General features: G+C 43.0%; 2 protein-coding genes across 3 annotated transcripts in view; both read right to left on the bottom strand.

Moving 5' to 3' along the window:
- Positions 1-3,859: 3,859 nt before the first annotated feature.
- On the bottom strand, positions 3,860-7,161 carry LOC122539558 (profilin-3-like). Its single transcript, XM_087974200.1, has one exon. It carries the CDS (start codon positions 5,557-5,559, stop codon positions 5,140-5,142), a length of 420 nt encoding a protein of 139 aa, XP_087830326.1. The 5' UTR covers positions 5,560-7,161; the 3' UTR covers positions 3,860-5,139.
- A 147-nt stretch (positions 7,162-7,308) lies between these two features.
- lrpap1 (low density lipoprotein receptor-related protein associated protein 1) overlaps positions 7,309-18,809 on the bottom strand; it is a 45,581-nt gene continuing 34,080 nt past the window's right edge. For both annotated transcript variants that reach the window (XM_043703671.2, XM_087974190.1), the window contains exons 6-8: positions 12,938-13,020; positions 9,261-9,437; positions 7,309-7,717 (exon numbers count right to left, since the gene is read on the bottom strand). In XM_043703671.2, the coding sequence (XP_043559606.2) occupies positions 7,649-7,717; positions 9,261-9,437; positions 12,938-13,020 (329 nt within the window). In that variant the 3' untranslated portion in view covers positions 7,309-7,648. The remainder of the gene's footprint in view (positions 7,718-9,260; positions 9,438-12,937; positions 13,021-18,809) is intronic.

Raw genomic sequence — 18,809 nt, 5'->3', positions numbered from 1 at the left:
CCCAAGCTTGAATTACTTTTGAAGTGAGATCACTGTTATAATAGGTTTATAAAGTTCCCGTAAACAGCGTAAGATGAATGTTGGTTAAGGGTTATGAACTGACCAGTACATTGGCAAAACTTAGCAGCTCTTTTTCAAATACTGCAGTGGCATGCGACCACATGCCTGCTGTTCACGCTCAATGGTTAGCAATTTTACTAAAATAATAGACAGAAGTAGTGCTGTGTGCTAGGCTAAACCACTACTTGTTTACTGGTACCAGTAACTTCAATTTCTATTTTAATCTGTAGTAATCTTTTTATGTCATTTGGTATTTACAGAAAAGATGGTCTATTCTTTTTAAACTGTCCTCCTACCTTCCAACAATCTCCAACACAAGAACTGTGTAGCCCATCTGGCCAATGCTCCTAACGAGTGTCCTATAATTCTTCACTCGTTCAAGTAACTGTGCAACTCTCTTCCTTCTTTCGTTTATCACAGGCCTCCACCGCTGTTTGGTAAATCCATTCCACGCATCCAGCACCCTCTATACAATAGTTCAATGCAAGCCAATCATGCTAGAGCCATAGAGTTTTTACAACGTAGAAAGGTTCGAATCCTGTCAGGTAGGTGATTAAATTTGAATTCAATAAAAATCTGGATTTACAAACTCATCTCGGGGCAGCATGGTGGCTCAGTGGTTAGCACTGCTGCCTCACAGCACCAGGATCCCAGGTTCGATTCCAGCCTTGGGTGACTGTCTGTGTGGAGTTTGCACATTTTCCCTGTGTCTATGTGGGTTTCCTCCAGGTGCTCCGGTTTCCTCCCACTGTCCAAAGATGTGCAGGTTAGATGAATTGGCCACGCTAAATCGCCCATAGTGTGTTATGTGCATTAGCCAGAGGGAAATGGATCTGGGTGGGTTACTCCTCGGAGGGTCAGTTTGAACTTGTTAAGCTGAAGGGCCCGTTTCCTCACTGTACGGAATCTAATCTAAATGGGCCCTTTGGCCCATTGTGTCCCTATCAACCATCCATCTTGAAACCTATTTTCCTGCATTTGGCCTGCAACCTTGTGTGCTATGGCATTTCAAAACTTCACCTAAATATTTCTGAAATGTTTTGAGGGTTTCAGCCTCCACCACTCTTTTTAGCTGGTGAGTTCCACATGCTCTTCGCCCTCTGGGTGAAAATTACTTTCCTTAAGTCCCCTCTAAATCTCCTGCTTCTTACCTTAAAACTGTGAGCCCTACTCCAGCCTTGTTAGCCCTCCCAAAATGCATCACCTCACACTTTTCAAATTCCATTGGCTACACTTCAGCCTATCTGACCTGATTGGCTGCTTTAAACTTCTTCTAGGTTTGATCTTATATCCTCATGTTCCAGAGTCAGTGGCAATTTAATGTGTAGTTAATACTTGATTGATCTCTTTCTTGTTCTGGTATCCACCAGGTTAAAAAAAAATCCAAGCCGAACAACTTAGGTTTCTTGTGATCAGATTTGTCTGGCCACTTGGGGGTTTCCTTTCTTCTTGGTGATGGAATATAAATAAAAGATTTACACACCTGTTGTTTTTCACTTGCACACACATGACATGGGTGCTGGGGAAAAATAAGCATTACCGCTGTCTGGCAGTAGCGGGGGGGCAGGAGTGTCAGACATCCCGTTAAAAAAACAAAAAAAAATACATAAACAGGACAATCAAGGCTTCTGTTCACAGGGGGGAAAAAATAAACAGGAGTGGGAGATTAGAATCTCCTCAGTTCAGATGTAGGACTCTGAGCTGGCTGGCATAGCCAGTGTATTGTGAGGAAGAAGAAAAAGAGAAGAATTCTTTGAGTTAGGAGACAAAAAAAAATCAGGTTTTTAATTAGTTTTTATATCATAGAGTTGTAGAGTTTTTGCAGCACAAAGGCCTTTCATTTTTGGCCAATCATCAACCAAATGAGACAGTAAGTCTCTCAGGTGGATGGAAAACATCCCAGAGACAGCAATACTTTGAAAAAGAGCAGCGAGATTCTCCCTGGTTCATATCACTTGACCAATATCATCGACAGATTTTCTGATTGTTGCTGTTATGGAAGCTGGTTGTTTACAAAATTATTGTTGCATTTCCGACAAGTACTTGTTTGTATTGTGTCTTGGGACAGCTTGAGGTTGCAAAAGGTGATAAATAAATGTAAGATCATTCTTTTATTTGATTATTGTGTCAACCCAAGGAGGGACCGCATAAGGGACCTCTTGCACATTCACACTGGTCAGGCTCCTGTTAATTTGTAGAAATAACTGTAGATTCAGACCCTTGTCCTTCTTTGCTTGAACTTAAAAGCATGTTGGAAAAGTTATTATTTATTACTGAAGTAGATTAAAAAAAAAATCGAGCTGCCTTGTTGATGTCTTGAAGATTTCCGTTGCTGATGTGTTTTATGTGGTGCCTCAGAAATTATCTTAAAGTAAGTTTTTATTATTTTTGTACAGAAAAAGAATTCCACTGTTTGTGGCCACAGCTCCGATGTTACCTCAATTTACAGAGTACTGCAGTGAGCCACAGAGAACAAAATCCCTATCAACTGCTGTAAATCTACTGTATTCTTTTCATGTTAATGTGGTCCTTCCTGGCTTTGAAGGAACTGACTCTGTGTACCAAGTGCCAATGGTCACCCTGTGGTGTCTTGTCCAAACGCCCATTTTTCCTTGGTGGAAGACAGCTCTAACATTGATTCTGATCTTACTGTCCTCAATCTTGGTCCTCGCCTCACATGATGGCCACACACGTGCAGCTTAAATAACAGCCCATAAATAATAGTTTACGGATCCCAAGATGATGGTTCTCTTTCCCCCTGCCTCTCCTCTTTCACCCACCCATTCCTGGAATGAATGGTATGGTGAGATGGTACTTCTCAGCTGCTTTTCTGAGGTTAGACCAAATATCAATGCAAACCGGAACCGAATCGGGGACATTCTTGGGTTGTTACGGTCAAGGTACTCTCGAAATTAGCTGGTTTGGTCAACCTGCAGTGTCATTGCAGAACATGAACCATAAAGCGAATGCACAAAAATGCTGAACCGCAAAGTGGTGTATGTCACGAAGAGAAAGGTGGGCATTGTGAGGTCAGAACTTTTTGTTGATGATCATAAAGCAGCAAACTCTTCACTTTTATACACTGACTGCCCTCCTCCATAGTTCCAGGACTCTGATTTTAAGTAGTGGGGGGTCCATTATTAACGATACCTCATTGGTGGTAAAGGCTCTGTCTGGGAGGCTCTGTTCAAACCAAGCCACAGGAAGGTTGGTCAAATCTAGGAAAGACAGTTGTCATTTCCTCTTGGCCATTATTTACTTCTCTCATGCCCTTGGCCTGAGGGTGTTGATATCTTTCTAAGATGGGTGAGCCATGAACAGGTGGCTAGCTTCAATACATTGATACACAAGTCATGAGAATGGACACATTTATTTGAACACGTCAGTGAATGCAACACAGTCCAGATGGATGCTGACACCAATAAGTTTCCACAGGGATTACTATGAAGTAGTTATAATACAGAAACAGACCAATTGGCTCAACAGATTACTGTTGGGATAATGGATAATAGGAACATGAACCCTTGCAAATTATCTTTCCCCATTTCTGGCACTGGGCAGTGAAATCAGTTCCAGACCTGCACATTGCTACAGAGAGCAGTTAGCTTGGCACAGATCAGGAATAGAACCTGGGACCTTCTGGTCTGTGTGGCTCCGTTTATGCACTGCCACTGACAAAACTGTTGGGAAAGGGGAATAGGAGTGGCTTTTAAGCAATGAAGCGCCCAGGCATGTATTTTACTCTGCAGCTGCGAATGGCACTAATTAATAGGCTGTTTACTATTTATATACACAGAGATGATGTGTTTACATCTGTTTTTATTCTCAAAGTGTTTTAAGATAAGACTTCCACCGCGCACAGCATTGCGATTAATAAACAATGTATGTATTGTACTGGTTAAAATATCATTACTTGTTCTTTGGAGATCGGATAAGTTTTCAGCACCTTGGTGATCCAACCTTTCCAATAAACAGTGGTCAAGTTTGATCTGTTGGTGTCCAAGTTTTTTTTTTACTCTTTTCCCTTTCTTGTTAACACACCATGCCTTGTATTGTGAAATCTTCCACACCACTGCATGCTGCATAAACCTCCGACAAACTATTAAGCTTTTTGGAAAATGTCTCAGCCCACCAGAAGATTTGACTGTGCCAGATGTAAAGACTGTAGACTTGTAGAAGAACTTTACATCCCAATGACAGCTTAGACTTTTGGAAGGATATAATCAAATCAATCAAATTGACCGTGTTTATTGTCTAAGTTGTGCATATTGATTTCCAGAAGACAGAACTTGACAAAGTCTGCGTGAAATTAATAAAAAGACAGGGAATTTAACACAACTTTATGGCATTGGTTGAAAAGAGTAGGAATGAAGTTAATGAATTCCGATCAGCAGGATTTGATGTGGTGTTCCCCAGGGATATAGAGGTGGTAATGGCTTCATGCTATTATTTGCTAGACTGTTGATTCAGTTATCGAGATCATATTCTGTGGGCCTGGGTTCAAATCTGGCTAAGGTAGATAGTGGAATTCAAATTCAAAAGGAAATCTGGCCTTAAGAATCTAGGATGCCAATGAAACCATGGTCAATTGTTGGAAGAACCCATCTGATTTACTAATGTCATTTAGGGAAAGAAATCACCATCCTAAACAAAGTAACAAAGTATAGATGAGGGCTTCAGTAGCAGATGAACAGATGGGTATGTTGGAGATAAAAAGAGACAGTTTAATCTGTATTGTTAGCAGGAAAACAAATGGTTTGCATGACAATGAGTATTATCAGGCATTTCAGGGATAACTACATGTTGGGACAGATTCATCAGTCTCCGTGACTAGTAATTGGTATTTTCATCCAATCTACAGTTGTGTTTGCTGCTGCGTATCATTCAAAATATCAGGTATCAATATTGAGCAGGGGAGTATCTGCAAAATGGAGAATTTCTGTTCCGCACAAAAATAGCTATTGTACACACTTTTGAACAGAAACCTCAAAGTAACTTTTAAAGAAATAAATCCAATGTTGTCAGAAAAAAAGCATCAAAAAAATTAAGGTTTTACCAGCTTTATTTCACTCATGGGAATTAGATGTTACCGTTTCTGTTCAGAGAATCCACTAAGTCATGCAACTTTTTGTTCACAACTCCTCCATGAACTCCTTTCTGCCCCATCAGAAACATCAGAGCTTTGGATAATCTGCCAATACAGATGCTCTTTCCTTCGTCACCCAGTGTCCTGATATCCATTGAGGGGTTCTTCTCCAGCAGCATATTGTCCCGGATGATGGAGTACTTCTTCCCACCAATGGTGATCCCGTTTTGGAGGATTGACTTTCTGTCTTTGTCAATGATCACTTCGACCTCCTGAGATGTAATCTGGCCCAGCACACCGTCACTCCTGCACGCCCAAATCTTTTTGTTTTTGGGGGTGCATCCAACGATGGCGATGTCTGCAATGGTGCTGTCTTGCAGAACTGAGGCTATATATTCTTTCCAGTCCAGCATTTTCTTAACACCTATCACCAGAACAAAAAGACAATGTGCTTGTACCCTGAGGGAAGGCTGGAAAATGAAGCCACTGGCCAGCACAGGGTAACATCTGATGTCATGCAAGCTTTATGACATTGTCTTTACACCACAAGTATTGAACTGGGAGACTTTTCCTGACACACCCCACCCCCATGTTTCCTGATTTCATATCAGCCTTTTTCCTTTGGCTTTCTCCCATAGCAGCATCTTCTGAAGGCAGATGAGGAACTTGGAAATCTAATACAAGCTCTCGAGAGTCTCCATCCTGACCCAGTGGAGGCTCGAGGGCTTAATGTTAAAAGAAGAAATAAGGAGGGGAGTGGCATGGAAACACAAGGACCAGCATTTTTTTAAAAAAAGGAAGTATTTGGAAGAGTAGAATCCAATCAACACTGCAGCATTATGGAGATGGAGGGTATTTGTTTTTAAAATTGAAGGAGGGGGATGGAGGTGGGGAAGGGTTGCCAGAAGTGCACTGCCAGGCCAGGATGGTAGGTAGGGAAGGAGGTGACAAAATGGTGAAGCAATCTTAAAAGGCCAAATAGCCTACTGCTATTCCTAAGTCTTGTGTTCCAAAGCAAAACTTCTTCCGTGCTTCAACAGCTGCTGCACTCTAAAGTACCTCACAGGATGTCCTGAGGCTGCCATATCAATGCAAATTTTGACATCAGTTGCTCCCATCATTCCCCAAAACAAATTAACTCATACTAGAATTGACTATTGGACAAGTTATCACCAAGCATCATCCAAGTCACTGCGTTTGTCATTTTCTTGTGCCAAACAAAAACTAAAGGAATTTGCATTGATATGGCAGCCTCAGGACATCCTGTGAGGTACTTTAGAGTGCAGCAGCTGTTGAAGCACGGAAGAAGTTTTGCTTTGGAACACAAGACTTAGGAATAGCAGTAGGCTATTTGGCCTTTTAAGATTGCTTCACCATTCAACAACATCATGGCTGATCTGCTTGTGGTCTAAGCTCTGTCCTGTCCGTGACCTCTACACCCTAGAACCTCTTGATATTCAAAGTCTAACTCAGTCTTGAATAAAATTAAAGACCCAGCCTCCACTACGTTTTGGAGAAGAGTATTCCACACACCGATGACATTTTGGGGAGGGTGAGGTCTTATTTGTCTCAAAGGGATAGACTCTTACTCTAAAACAAAGTTCCCAAGTTTTAGTCTCCTCCACAAGAGGAAACATCTGATGGGTATCAAAACCTTGTATCTTAGAAGTTGCATACAGCAGGCACTGACAAAACAATAGATACTGACTGATTAATCTGTTATAAACAATGTCAAGATTAGAGTGGTGCTGAAAAAGCACAGCAGGTCAGGCAGCATCCGAGGAGCAGGAAAATGTCAGCTGAGAGTTATACATTGGTCAGGGGATACCAGGGAGATCTTCAATGCCACATTTTGAATAAAATAAGGACATCTTTTAGTTCCATTGGGGGAAGGATGGGCATATAGGGGTAGCCCAGAGTCTCAGTTTAACCACACAACTCCATCCTCACTGTAGTGGAGAGTCAGATCGGATCATATTGGACACATTTAGAGAAGGAGACATCATCTTTATAGGATTTCTGCATTTCTTTTATAAAGTTCATTTCTGAAGACAGGTCTAGTTTGGTAAAACTAATCTGCTGGTCTATAGTAGGCTGTCTCAAACCCTGCCTACTGATCTAAAAATGATAGAGCAAACAGGCAGCAACAATACAAGTACCAATGTACAGAAACTTCTGAGTTTAATTTACAAAACATGTTCATTACTGAGATGATTCATCACGGTCTGATAAACTCCATTCAAATCAAAGCAGTTATGTAAAGTACCACCTTCATTAATAGCATGTAGTTCAGTATGAGTAACATCATATAACAAGCTTTTTGATTGTGTTCCAATCCTAGTGTCTCCAAAGATATGCACAAAAGAGGCGAATCATCACAGAAATTAAGTTTGGGTGAGTGCATCCATTAAACCTGGTGACTTACAATTAGCAGGTGTTTAGACTGGATATATCTCCCAGCTACAGAAATACAGCAGTTTCAGGCTTTGGGCAGAACAGGATTCATAGCTCATTGTGGTTTAGCCCTCCCTTTGAGAGTCTAGCCAGAAGATCTTGCATGTGTTTCTTGACCTGAAACAAGATGAAGAAAGTATATTATCCTATACAATGTATTCTGTGCATCCAGACTAACAACCGTGTATTTTCATGTGCACTGTTCACACTAGAGGTGTTTTTATTTGCTGAGGTTCAGCACCATGAGCAGCAACAAAGTAGCTATTCCTCAGGTGAGTGCTATGGCACGGAATGCGCAAAATTTTCAACCATGAGGGGATTCTGTCACTACCCGAAATGATCAGTGCCTATTTGTAACCACAAGATGTCAGTGTCATGGGAAAGATTAACTTGGAGTACAAAACAAAGGTGGAAGTTTAATCACTGAGCTTCACAATAAAGTTACTGGGACAGCAGCATTTAGCTCACTAACACACTAATCTGATAATCCTCACTCCAAAGGGTGGTGGTAATCTGGAATGCCATGCCTGGGAGGGTAGTTGAGGCAGGAAACATCATAGCCTACTTGGACGAGCACTTGAAATGACATAACATTCAAGGCTATGGGTCTAAAGCAGGAAAGTGGATGAGTGTGAGGAGTAGGCAGTTTTAGCAGTATAGACTTGGTGGGCCAAAGAGCCTCTTCTGTACTGTATGATTCTATGATCTCTACTTTCCTGCCTTATCCAGATAACCCTGGATTCTCCTCCCGATTAAAAGTCAATCTCAACCTTGAGTATACTTAATGTCACTGCCTCTACAGCCTCTGTGGTAAAGAATTCTACAGAGATTCGCTACCCTCAGAAGAAATTCCTGATCTGTCTTAAATAACCAGAGATTATGCTCTCTGTCCTAGATTTTCCTACGAGGGAGGACAGCCACCCCACAACCACTCCAAGCCCCCCTTAAGAATCCTGTAAGGTCTCCTCTCCTTCTTCTAAACTCCAACAAGTAGAGGCCTAATCTACAGGGCTTTTGCCCGAAACGTCGATTTTCTCGCTCCTCGGATGCTGCCTGACCTGCTGTGCTTTTCCAGCACCACACTAATCTTGGGGCCTAATTTACTCAACCTCTCCTCATTACAGGATCAACTTAGTGATTCTTCTATGTAACGTGTTCAATGCCAGTATACTTTCTCATAGATACGGAGACGAAACTTGCTCACAGTTTTCACAGGTGTGGTCCAAACAGTGCCTTGAATATCTTTAGCAAGACCTCCCTATCTTTATACTCAATTTGAAATAAAGACCTAATAAATGACAGCAGGTTGGATAAGATAGAAGCTTTGAGTCCAAGAAGTGTTTGTGTTATGAAGGACATTAAGCCAGGTCCAGGCCTGCCCCCTCAACTGGATACAAAAAAGCCCATGGCTGTTATTTTGAAGAGCAATGAGAAATTCCCTCCCCCCCCCCCCCCCCGGGACCTGGACTAATAGTTCATTCTTTAATTAAATGTTATTAAAGTCAAATGATCTAGTCACCACTGCAATTGCTATTTTTAGGATCTTATTGTGCACAAATTGGGTTCTTTGGCACAGTTAACAACAGACATTATAACATGCTTTTCCAAAAGAGCTGGAATACTTATTTTAAAAAGAGGCATAATGAGGGCACTCATTTACCTTGTACCCTAGTTCCTTTGTCTTTTCCGTTAGCATTGCATACTTCTCCTTGTTCCTGGACAAATGTTCCTTGTCCCCAATAGTCTCCACATGTTTCAGCTTCTGATGGGATAAATCCAGCTGCTCTTGATAATGCTGGTGCTTCTCAATCTTTGTCTCAAAATGCTTCAGTTCCTCCTGCCATTAGCCAAAATATAAGGGGGTTACACGTATTGTTGACAAATGGGGTTTAATGTGGAATGCGTGAAAAGGTAAAAATAAAAGGGGTATCTTAATGAGGAAGAGACTTTGGGGTGCTCTGGTGCAGAGGGATCTAGGTATACTGATCCAGATCCATTGCAGAAAACTAGCAGAAAGTGAGGACTGCAGATGCTGGAGATCAGAGTCGAAAAGTGTGGCGCTGGAAAAGCACAGGAAGTCAGGCAGCATCTGAGAAGCAGGAGATCAATGTTTCTGGTATAAGCCCTTCATCAGGAATGTGGAGGGGGAAGGAAGTTGAGTGATATATGGGGGGTGAGGGTGGGGGTGGGGGAAGGCAGCCAGGAAGGCGATGGGTAGATGTAGGTGGAATTGTGGTAAAAACAATGACTGCAGATGTTGGAAACCAGATTCTAGATTAGAGTGGTGCTGGAAAAGCACAGCAGGTCAGGCAGCATCCGAAGAGCAGGACAATCGACATTTCTGGCAAAAGCCCTTCATCAGGAATAGAGGCAGAGTGCCTGCAGGGTGGAGAGATAAATGAGATAAATGAGAGGAGGGTGGGGGTGGAGCGAATAGGTGGGAAGGAAGATGGACAGTTGGACAGGTCAAGTGGGTGGTGCTGAGTTTGAGGGCTCCCACTCCGCCAAGGGCATGCAAATCTTGGGTCTCCTCCACCACCAAATACAAGTCACCCAGCGACTGGAGGAAGAACATCACATCTACCACCTGGGGGCCCTCCAACCACACAGCATCAACATCGATTTCACCAGTTTCCTCATCTCCCTTCCTCCACCTCATTCCAGATCCAAACCTCCAACTCAGCACTGCCCTCTTGAACTGTCCTACCTATCCAGCTTCCTTACCAGCTACCCACTCCCCTCCAACCTAGCACCTCACACCCCCACATGCATCTACTCATCGCCTTCCCAAATACCATCCCCCACCCTCGTATTTATCTTTCAGCCCCTTTCCCTCTTCCAACATTCCTGATGAAGGGCATATGCCTGAAATTTCAACTCCCCTGCTCCTCGGATGCTGCCTGACTTGCTGTGCTTTCTCAGTGCCACACTTTTCAACAGAGAACTAGCATGCAGGCACAGTAGATTACAGAGAAAGTGAAAGGAATTTTGGCTTTTATAGCTAAAGGAATACAATATAAAGGCAAAGATGTTTTGTTGCAACTATACAAGGTATTGGCGAGACTGCACCTGGAGTATTATGCACAGTTTTGGTCCCCTTATTTGAGGCAAGATGTAGTGGCGCTGGAGGCAGTTCAGAGGAGGTTCACTAAATTGATCCCAGAGATGAGGGGCTTGTTATATGAAGACAGATTGAACAGTTGAGGCCTATATTCTCTGGAATTTAGAAGAATGAGGGGAGATCAAATTCAAGTATTCAGGATGATAAAAGGTGTGGAATGGGCGGCACGGTGGCTAGCACTGCTGCCTCACAGCGCTAGAGACCCAGGTTCAATTCCCGACTCAGGCGACTGTGTGGAGTTTGCACATTCTCCCAGTGTCTGCGTGGGTTTCCTCCGGGTGCTCCGGTTTCCTCCCACAGTCCAAAGAGTGCAGGCCAGGTGAATTGGCCACGCTAAATTGCCCGTAGTGTGGGGTAAATGTAGGGGGAAGGGTGGGTTGCGCTTCGGCGGGTCGGTGTGGACTTGTTGGGCCAAAGGGCCTGTTTCCACACTGTAGGTAATCTAATCAAAAAGTAGACATGAAGCGGATACTTTCCCTTGTGGGGCTTTCTAGGATGAAAGGTCAGTCTTAGGACAATTTAATACAGTGTTGCGGAGAAACTACTTCTCCCAAAGGGTTGTGAATCTGTGGAATTTGCAACCTCAAAGTGCAGTGGATGCTGGGTCAGTAAGTTATTTTGCGGAGGAGTTATATAGAGTTTTAATTGGTAATGGTTGAAGGGATATGGACAGAAAGTAGGAAAATGGGGTGAGGAGCATATCAGCCATGATCAAATGGCAGAGCAGGCTCAATGGGCTGAATGGCCTAATTCTGCTCCTATATCATATGAACTTATGAGATCAGAGGAAGGTAACAGGCGATGCCACTCAGTGACTATGAACCAAAAGCTCTGCTGAAAGTAGACGGTGTGCATGATTATGATGTCCTGGAAGAAATTGCTTTGCTCAAAGGGACACTGGAATATAAATCCTTTGAAAGGCATTGGGTGCTTTTATTTAAAAACATAAATACAGTTGTCTGATATGAAGGGGTTCATCTACACAAAATACAGATGAGACAGAAATCTGTCCAATTGGCTTGGTTCCTGCTTATAAAAAGATCTGACCACCACCGACGTAGTAAAACACAATCAGGAATATGCCATCCACTCCATTGAACCTCCTCTGCCATTCAATATAATGACGACTGATAAACACTTTTTACCTGTTCACCTCATGTCCCTAATCCTGGGTAATCAGAAATCTATCAATCTCTCCTTAAGCATAGCTAAAGACTGAGCTTCCACAGCCCTCTGTGGTAGAGAATTTCAAAGTTTCACAATATTCTAAGTTAAAAAAAATTCTCATCTTGAACCTAAGTAGCATCCCCCTTACTTCACAAAACAAAGAACAGTAGATGCTGGAGATCTAAAATAACCAAAAAACAAAACAGAAATTGTCTTAGAAACTCTAGTTCTGGCAGTAGCTGTGACAAGAGAAACAGAATTAATGCTTCAAGTCCAGTGATCCTTGTTCAGAACTGATAGCAGCTTGGAAAAGGTGTTATATACGCTGATGACATGAGTTGGGGGAGGACTGAGTGAATAGATAGTGTGTTAAGTTGTTAGGAAACTGGAATGAAGAATGTCTTATTTGATTCAAAACAGTCCAGGAGGACAAATGGACTCCAAGCTCTTTGTAATGCAGGGCTGACACATCAAGATTTACACTATGTGTTGTTATAAAAATGACTTTAATGGAATAAAACATTCTCAGACACTTCACGTAGGGAGCTATTAGTAAAATGTTTTGCCACTGAGTCACATAATGAACTATTAAGACAGATAACCAAAAACTTGGACAGAGATTTATTTTAAAGGAGGATATTAGAGAGTGAAAGGGGGAAATGGAGAGGTTTATAGGAGAAACTTCAGAACATATGGTCTAGGCAACTTAAGGCATAATAAAAATGACTGATTCCAAGGAGGTCAAAATTGGAAGAGCAGAGTACTAGGAAGGTTGTAGATTTGCAGGAAATTAGGGATGGTGGACAACGAGACCATAAAGCAGTTTGAAAATCAGGACTATTATTTTAAAACTGCGCTAATGATTACCAGCGAGCACAGATGGGTGAATCAAACTGAGAATGTGTTCTAAATCCTACCACCTGCAAACAAAGTAATATGAGAGGGCCACTTTCAGAGAGTCTTCCCTCCAGTTTGTTTCCGAGATGGTGGGAGGGAGAAGTGTAAGCATGAAAGTAGTCAATCATTGACTGCCCAACCCTGCAGTTTACCTTAATGGAATCCAGCTCATCATCTGTGAAGTTTGATCGCTTCGCCATATCCCACAATTCAAGCACTCGCGGCTCAGAAAAATCTAATGGACAAGAGAGGGAAAAAAGGACAATTTCACTAAAACAAGCAGAAACCCAATGTAGAAAACACTTTGACAAAACATTTCTGAAGAGTGACAGTCACTGGCTGGGTCTTCTGGGCCAGTATTTTAGAAACATGGAATGGTCTTCCATTGGACAATGTTGTCAGGGAAGGGAGCCAATAGTATAGTTTTTAAGGAGTTAAATATCTGGATTTTTCATTTAAACCTTTCTGTCTAACTACTCTAGCTGAATCAGAGACATTTTGGGGAGGGTCCTGCAGAGCAGGAAAATAACCGGCTTCTTTCAAACTTTGTGGGTAATGCTGTGGTTTTGTTCGCCGAGCTGGAAGTTTTTGTTGCAAACGTTTCGTCCCCTGTCTAGGTGACATCCTCAGTGCTTGGGAGCCTCCTGTGAAGCGCTTCTGAGGTGTTTCACCGGCATTTATAGTGGCCTGTCCCTGCCGCTTCCGGTTGTCAGTTTCAGCTGTCCGCTGTAGTGGCCGGTATATTGGGTCCAGGTCTATGTGTTTGTTGATGGAGTTTGTGGATGAGTGCCATGCTTCTAGGAATTCCCTGGCTGTTCTTTGTTTCGCTTGCCCTATAATGGTAGTGTTGTCCCAGTCAAATTCATGTTGCTTGTCGTCTGCGTGTGTGGCTACTAGGAATAGCTGGTCGTGTCGTTCGTGGCTAGTTGATGTTCGTGGATGCGGATCATTAGCTGTCTTCCTGTTTGTCCTATATAGTGTTTTGTGCAGTCCTTGCATGGGATTTTGTACACTACATTAGTTTTGCTCATGTTGGGTATCGGGTCCTTCGTTCTGGTGAGTGGCTGAGAGTGGCTGTTGGTTTGTGTGCTGTTATAAGTCCTAGTGGTTGCAGTAGTCTGGCTGTCATTTCAGAGATGTTCTTGATGTATGGTAGTGTGGCTAGTCCTTTGGGTTGCGGCATGTCCTCGTTCTGTTGTCTTTCCCTTAGGCATCTGTTGATGAAATTGCGAGTGTATCCGTTTTTGGCGAATACCTTGTATAGGTGTTCCTCTTCCTCTTTTTGCAGTTCTGGTGTGCTGCAGTGTGTTGTGGCCCTTTTGAAGTGTCTTGGTGCAACTTCGTTTGTGTGTATTGGGGTGGTTGCTTTCATAGTTCAGGACTTGGTCTGTGTGTGTGGCTTTCCTGTGTACCTTAGTGGTTTGGTGTTCTCTGTACCCTCACGTCTAGGAATGGGAGTTGGTTGTCCTTTTCTTCCTCTCTCGTGAATCGGATTCCTGTGAGTGTGGAGTTGATGATCCGGTGTGTATTCTCTATTTCCGTGTTTTTAATGATTACAAAGGTGTCATCAATGTATCTGACCCAGAGTTTGGGTTGAATTTGTGGTAAGACTGTTTGTTCTAACCTTTGCATTACTGCTTCTGCCATGAGTTCCGAGATCGGTGAGCCCATGGGTGTTCCGTTGGTTTGTTCGTATATCTGGTTGTTGAATGTGAAGTGTGTTGTGAGGCACAAGTCCAGTAGTTTGTGGGTAATTTCTACAAATAATGTGAAGGTGCCAGTATTGGACTGGGGTGGACAAAGTTAAAAATCGCACAGCATCAGGTTATAGTGCAGCAGGTTTATTTGAAAGTACAAGTTTTTAGAGCGCTGCTCCTTCGTCAGGTAGCTAGTGGGGCAGAATCATAGGGCACAGAACTTATAGTAAAAAATCAGTATCATACAATGACGTGATGTATTGAACAAACTAGAGTGATTACAGACTTAACAGTAATCTTGGTTTGTTCAATACATCGCATCAGTTGTATGACGCTTTGATCTTTTATTATAAATTCTGTGCCCTATGATCCTCTACCACTAGCTACCTGATGAAGGAGCAGCGCTCCAGAAACTTGTACTTTCAAATAAACTTGTTAAACTATAACCTGGTGTTGTATCATTCTTACAAAGTCAGTTTGTTGGGACTTCAGACAGGCTCCAATATGTATTTCTGGCTGTATGTCTGGAAATATTATTATCTGGAGTAGCTGTAGAGCATGTTCCTGGGGGATTGAATTCTTCTGATTAGCAAACCTAAAACACTGGAGCACAGTATCAGGGCAAGGACAGAGATGCAAAATTACTTCACTCAAAAGATTGTGGATGCCCATTGTAGAATATATTCAAGGCTGGGACAGATAGGTTTTCAGTCTCTTGGGAAATCAAGGGATATGGGTAACTGAAGCCCACGATCAGCTGTAATTGTACAAAGTTGCTCAGCAGACTCAACAGGCAATGAAGTCTATTCCTGTTCCTATTTCTTATGTTCTTGCATGTCTACCTACTGAATATAAGAAATGGGAGCAGGAATGGGCTATGACAGCTCAAACCTATTCACTTAACAAGAAGATGTTTCCACTTTCTTGTTTGATGCAAAACTCCCTTGATTCCCTGATGGATTCAATGGATGCAGAAGCTCTATAAAGGCAAGCAACTTTTCTTTTACTTAGAGCTTTAGATTTTTTTCCACATGGGTCAACCTAAAAGGAATGAAGTTAAAAATCACAACACCAGGTAATAATCCAACAGGTTTATTTGGAAGCATTAGCTTTCGGAGAGCTGCCCTTTCCTCAGGTGATTGTAGAGTACAAGACTGTATGACACAGAATTTATAGCAAAAGTTTACTGTGTGATGTAACTGAAATTATATATTGAAAAACACCCGATTGCTTGTTAAGTCTCTCATCTTTTAGAATGGACCATGTTGGTATCAATTCTTTCATATGTAAATCACAGAACTTTTTTTAAGTTACATTCTCAAATGCACTTTAACAATTGGTGTCATGTCGGCCAGATAAGCTATTGAAGGTGAGGCTGTCTGTACCACAATGGTCAGACTGATTCCAATTTAAAAAATTGACTTTCAAAATCTTACATGGATTCATGCAGTTTTTGAGCAAAGTGAAATGTAATTCTGCCCACAAACTTATATGCTTGTGTGTGCATGGGTGGGGGGGTATGCGTGTCAGTGAGAGGGTGTGTGTAAAGGGGTTTTAAGTCTGAGAGAGGATGTGTGTGGGAGTGTATGAGAGAGGGTCTGAGCGTGTGTGGATCAGAGAGAGAGAGAGAGAGAGAGAGAGGTGCGCGCATGTGTTTGTCTGTGTGTGTGTGTGTATAGTGCAATGGGGTCACCTGTAGTGTGACATGAACCCAAGGTCCCGGTTGAGGCCATCCCTGTGGGTTCCAACCTTGGCTATCAGCCTCTGCTCGACCACTTTTCATTGCTGCCTGTCCCGAAGTCCACCTTGGAGGACGGTCACCTGAAGGTCTGAGGTCGAATGTCCCGGACCGCTTCTCCTGCTCCTTTGATGCTGCCTGACCTGCTACGCTTTTCCAGCAACACATTTTTAAACAACGAAAAGTGGCTGAGTACATTGAGGAACATAGGATATAGAAAAGTACAGCACAGAACAGGCCCTTTGGTCCACAATGTTGTGCCGAGGGTTAATCCTAATGTAAAATAAAATAACTTAACCTACACACCCCTCAACCCACTGCATGTCCAGCAGTCGCTTAAATGTCCCTAATGGCTCTGCTTCCACTGCCACCGCTGGCAATGCATTCCATGCATTCAGAACTCTCTGCGTCAGAACCTTCCTCTATACCTTTTTCCTAATGTCTTAAAACTGTGACCCCTCGTACCAGTCAATCCTGCCTTGGGGAAAGTCTCTAGCTATTGAATCTACCCATTTCTCTCATTATCTTGTATACCTCGATCAGGTCTCCTCTCTTCCTCCTTCTCTCCAGAGAGAAAAGTCCGAGCTTACTCAACCTCTCCTCCTAAGGCAAGCCCTCCAGTCCAGGCAGCATTAGGTAAACCTTCTTTGCACCCTTTCCAAAGCCTCTGTATCTTTCCTATTGTAGGGCGACTAGAACTGGACACAATATTCCAAGTGTAGTCTCACCAGGGACTTGTAGAGCTGTAGCAAAACCTCACAGCTCTGAAACTCCATCCCCCTGTTAATGAAAGCCAAAACACCATATGCTTTCTTAACAATCCTTTCCACCCGAGTGGCAACTTTGAGGGATCTACGTACTTGAACACCCAGATCCCTCTGTTCCTCCACACTGCCAAGAATCCTGTCTTTAATCCTATATCAAACATTCAAGTTCGACCTTCCAAAATGCATCACTTCGCATTTATCCAGGTTAAACTCCATCTGCCATTTCTCAGCCCAGCTCTGTATCCTATCTATGTCACCCTGCAGCCTGCAATAGCCCTCAATACTATCAATGGCACCTTCAACCTTTGTAATCTGCAATTTGACTAACCCACCCCTCAACCTCCTCATCAAAGTCATTTATAAAAACTATAAAGAGCAGGGGCCCAAGAACAGAGCCCTGCGGGACCCCACTCAACACTGACCTCCAGGCAGAATACTTTCCATCTACAACCACTCTCTGCCTTCGGTCAGCCAACCAATTCTGAATCCAGGGAGCTAAATCTCCTTGTATCCCATATTTCCTGAGTTTATGAATGAGCCTATCGTGGAGAACCCTATCAAATGCCTTGCTGAAGTCCATATGCAACACATTCACTGCTAGTCTTGTCACCTCCTCAAAGAACTCAGTAAGAGTTGTGAGGCATGACCTGCCCCTCTCAAAGCCATGCTGACTGCCTTTAATCAAGCTATGCTTTGCCATATAGTCATTAATCCTATCCCTCAGAATTCTTTCCAAAACGTAAGACTGACTGGTCTGTAATTGCCAGGGATTTCCCTATTATCCTTCTTGAAAAGAGGAACAACATTTGCCTCCTTCCAATCCTCTGGTACAACTCCCATGGAGAGTAAGGAAGCAAAGATCTTTGCCAGCGGCTTAGCAACGTCCCTAGGATAAATCTGGTCTGGCCCTGGGGACTTATCAATCTTAATGTTTACCAAAACTTCCAGCACATCAACTTCATCGATCTTGACCTGGTCAAGCCTGTATCCCAGCTCCTCTAAGTTCTCATTCACAACAAGGTCCCTTTCTTTCGTGAAAACCCAAACAAAAACTCATTTAAGGTTTCCCCTATCTGCTCAGACTCGACACACAAGTTCCTATGATATCCTTTGGGTTCTCCGTAATCCTTCTTGCCAAGCATTTTTCATGCCCCCGCCTGGCTTTTCTCAGTCCATTTCTGAGCTCCTTTCTAGCAAGCCTGTAATCCTCTAAAACCATGCTAGATCCTTGCTTCCTCCAGCTTACATAAGCTGTCTTTTTCCTTTTGACAAGAAGCTCCTCTATTCTCGTCATCCAAGGTTCCTTAATCTTTTCCCTTCTTATCTGTCTCAGAGGAACAAATTTGTGCATCACTCGCAACAACTGCTCCTTAAACAGTCTCCATATGTCTGCTGTGCCCTTTCTGTGGAACAATTGCTCCCAGTGTATTTCCCAACTCCTGTCTGATAGCGTCATAATTTCCTTTTTCCCAATTAAATATCTTCCCTCGGTAACTGCTCCCTCCTCTCTCCAAGGCTATGGTAAACGTGGGGCAGTTGTGATCACTGTCACCAAAGTTCTCTCCCACCGTGAGATCTGACACCTGTCCTGGCTCATTGCTGAGCATCAAATCCAAAATGGCCTCTCCCTCGTCGGTCTGTCTACATACTGAATAAGGAAACCCTCCTGAACACACCTGACAAAAACGGCTCCAACCAAACCATCTGCACTTAAGGAGGTTCCAGTCGATGGTAGAGGCTGATAGCCAAATTTGGTACCCATGGGGATGGCCTCAACTGGGACCATGGGTTCATGTCACACTACAGGTGACCCCACTGCACT

This window comes from Chiloscyllium plagiosum, unplaced genomic scaffold, assembly GCF_037043375.1.
Source record: "Chiloscyllium plagiosum isolate Xiang-an unplaced genomic scaffold, Cpla_swu_hap1 HiC_scaffold_2, whole genome shotgun sequence".
NCBI lineage: Eukaryota > Metazoa > Chordata > Chondrichthyes > Orectolobiformes > Hemiscylliidae > Chiloscyllium > Chiloscyllium plagiosum.
Note: the sequence above shows the minus strand (reverse complement) of the source record. Positions and strands in the feature narration are given on the sequence as shown.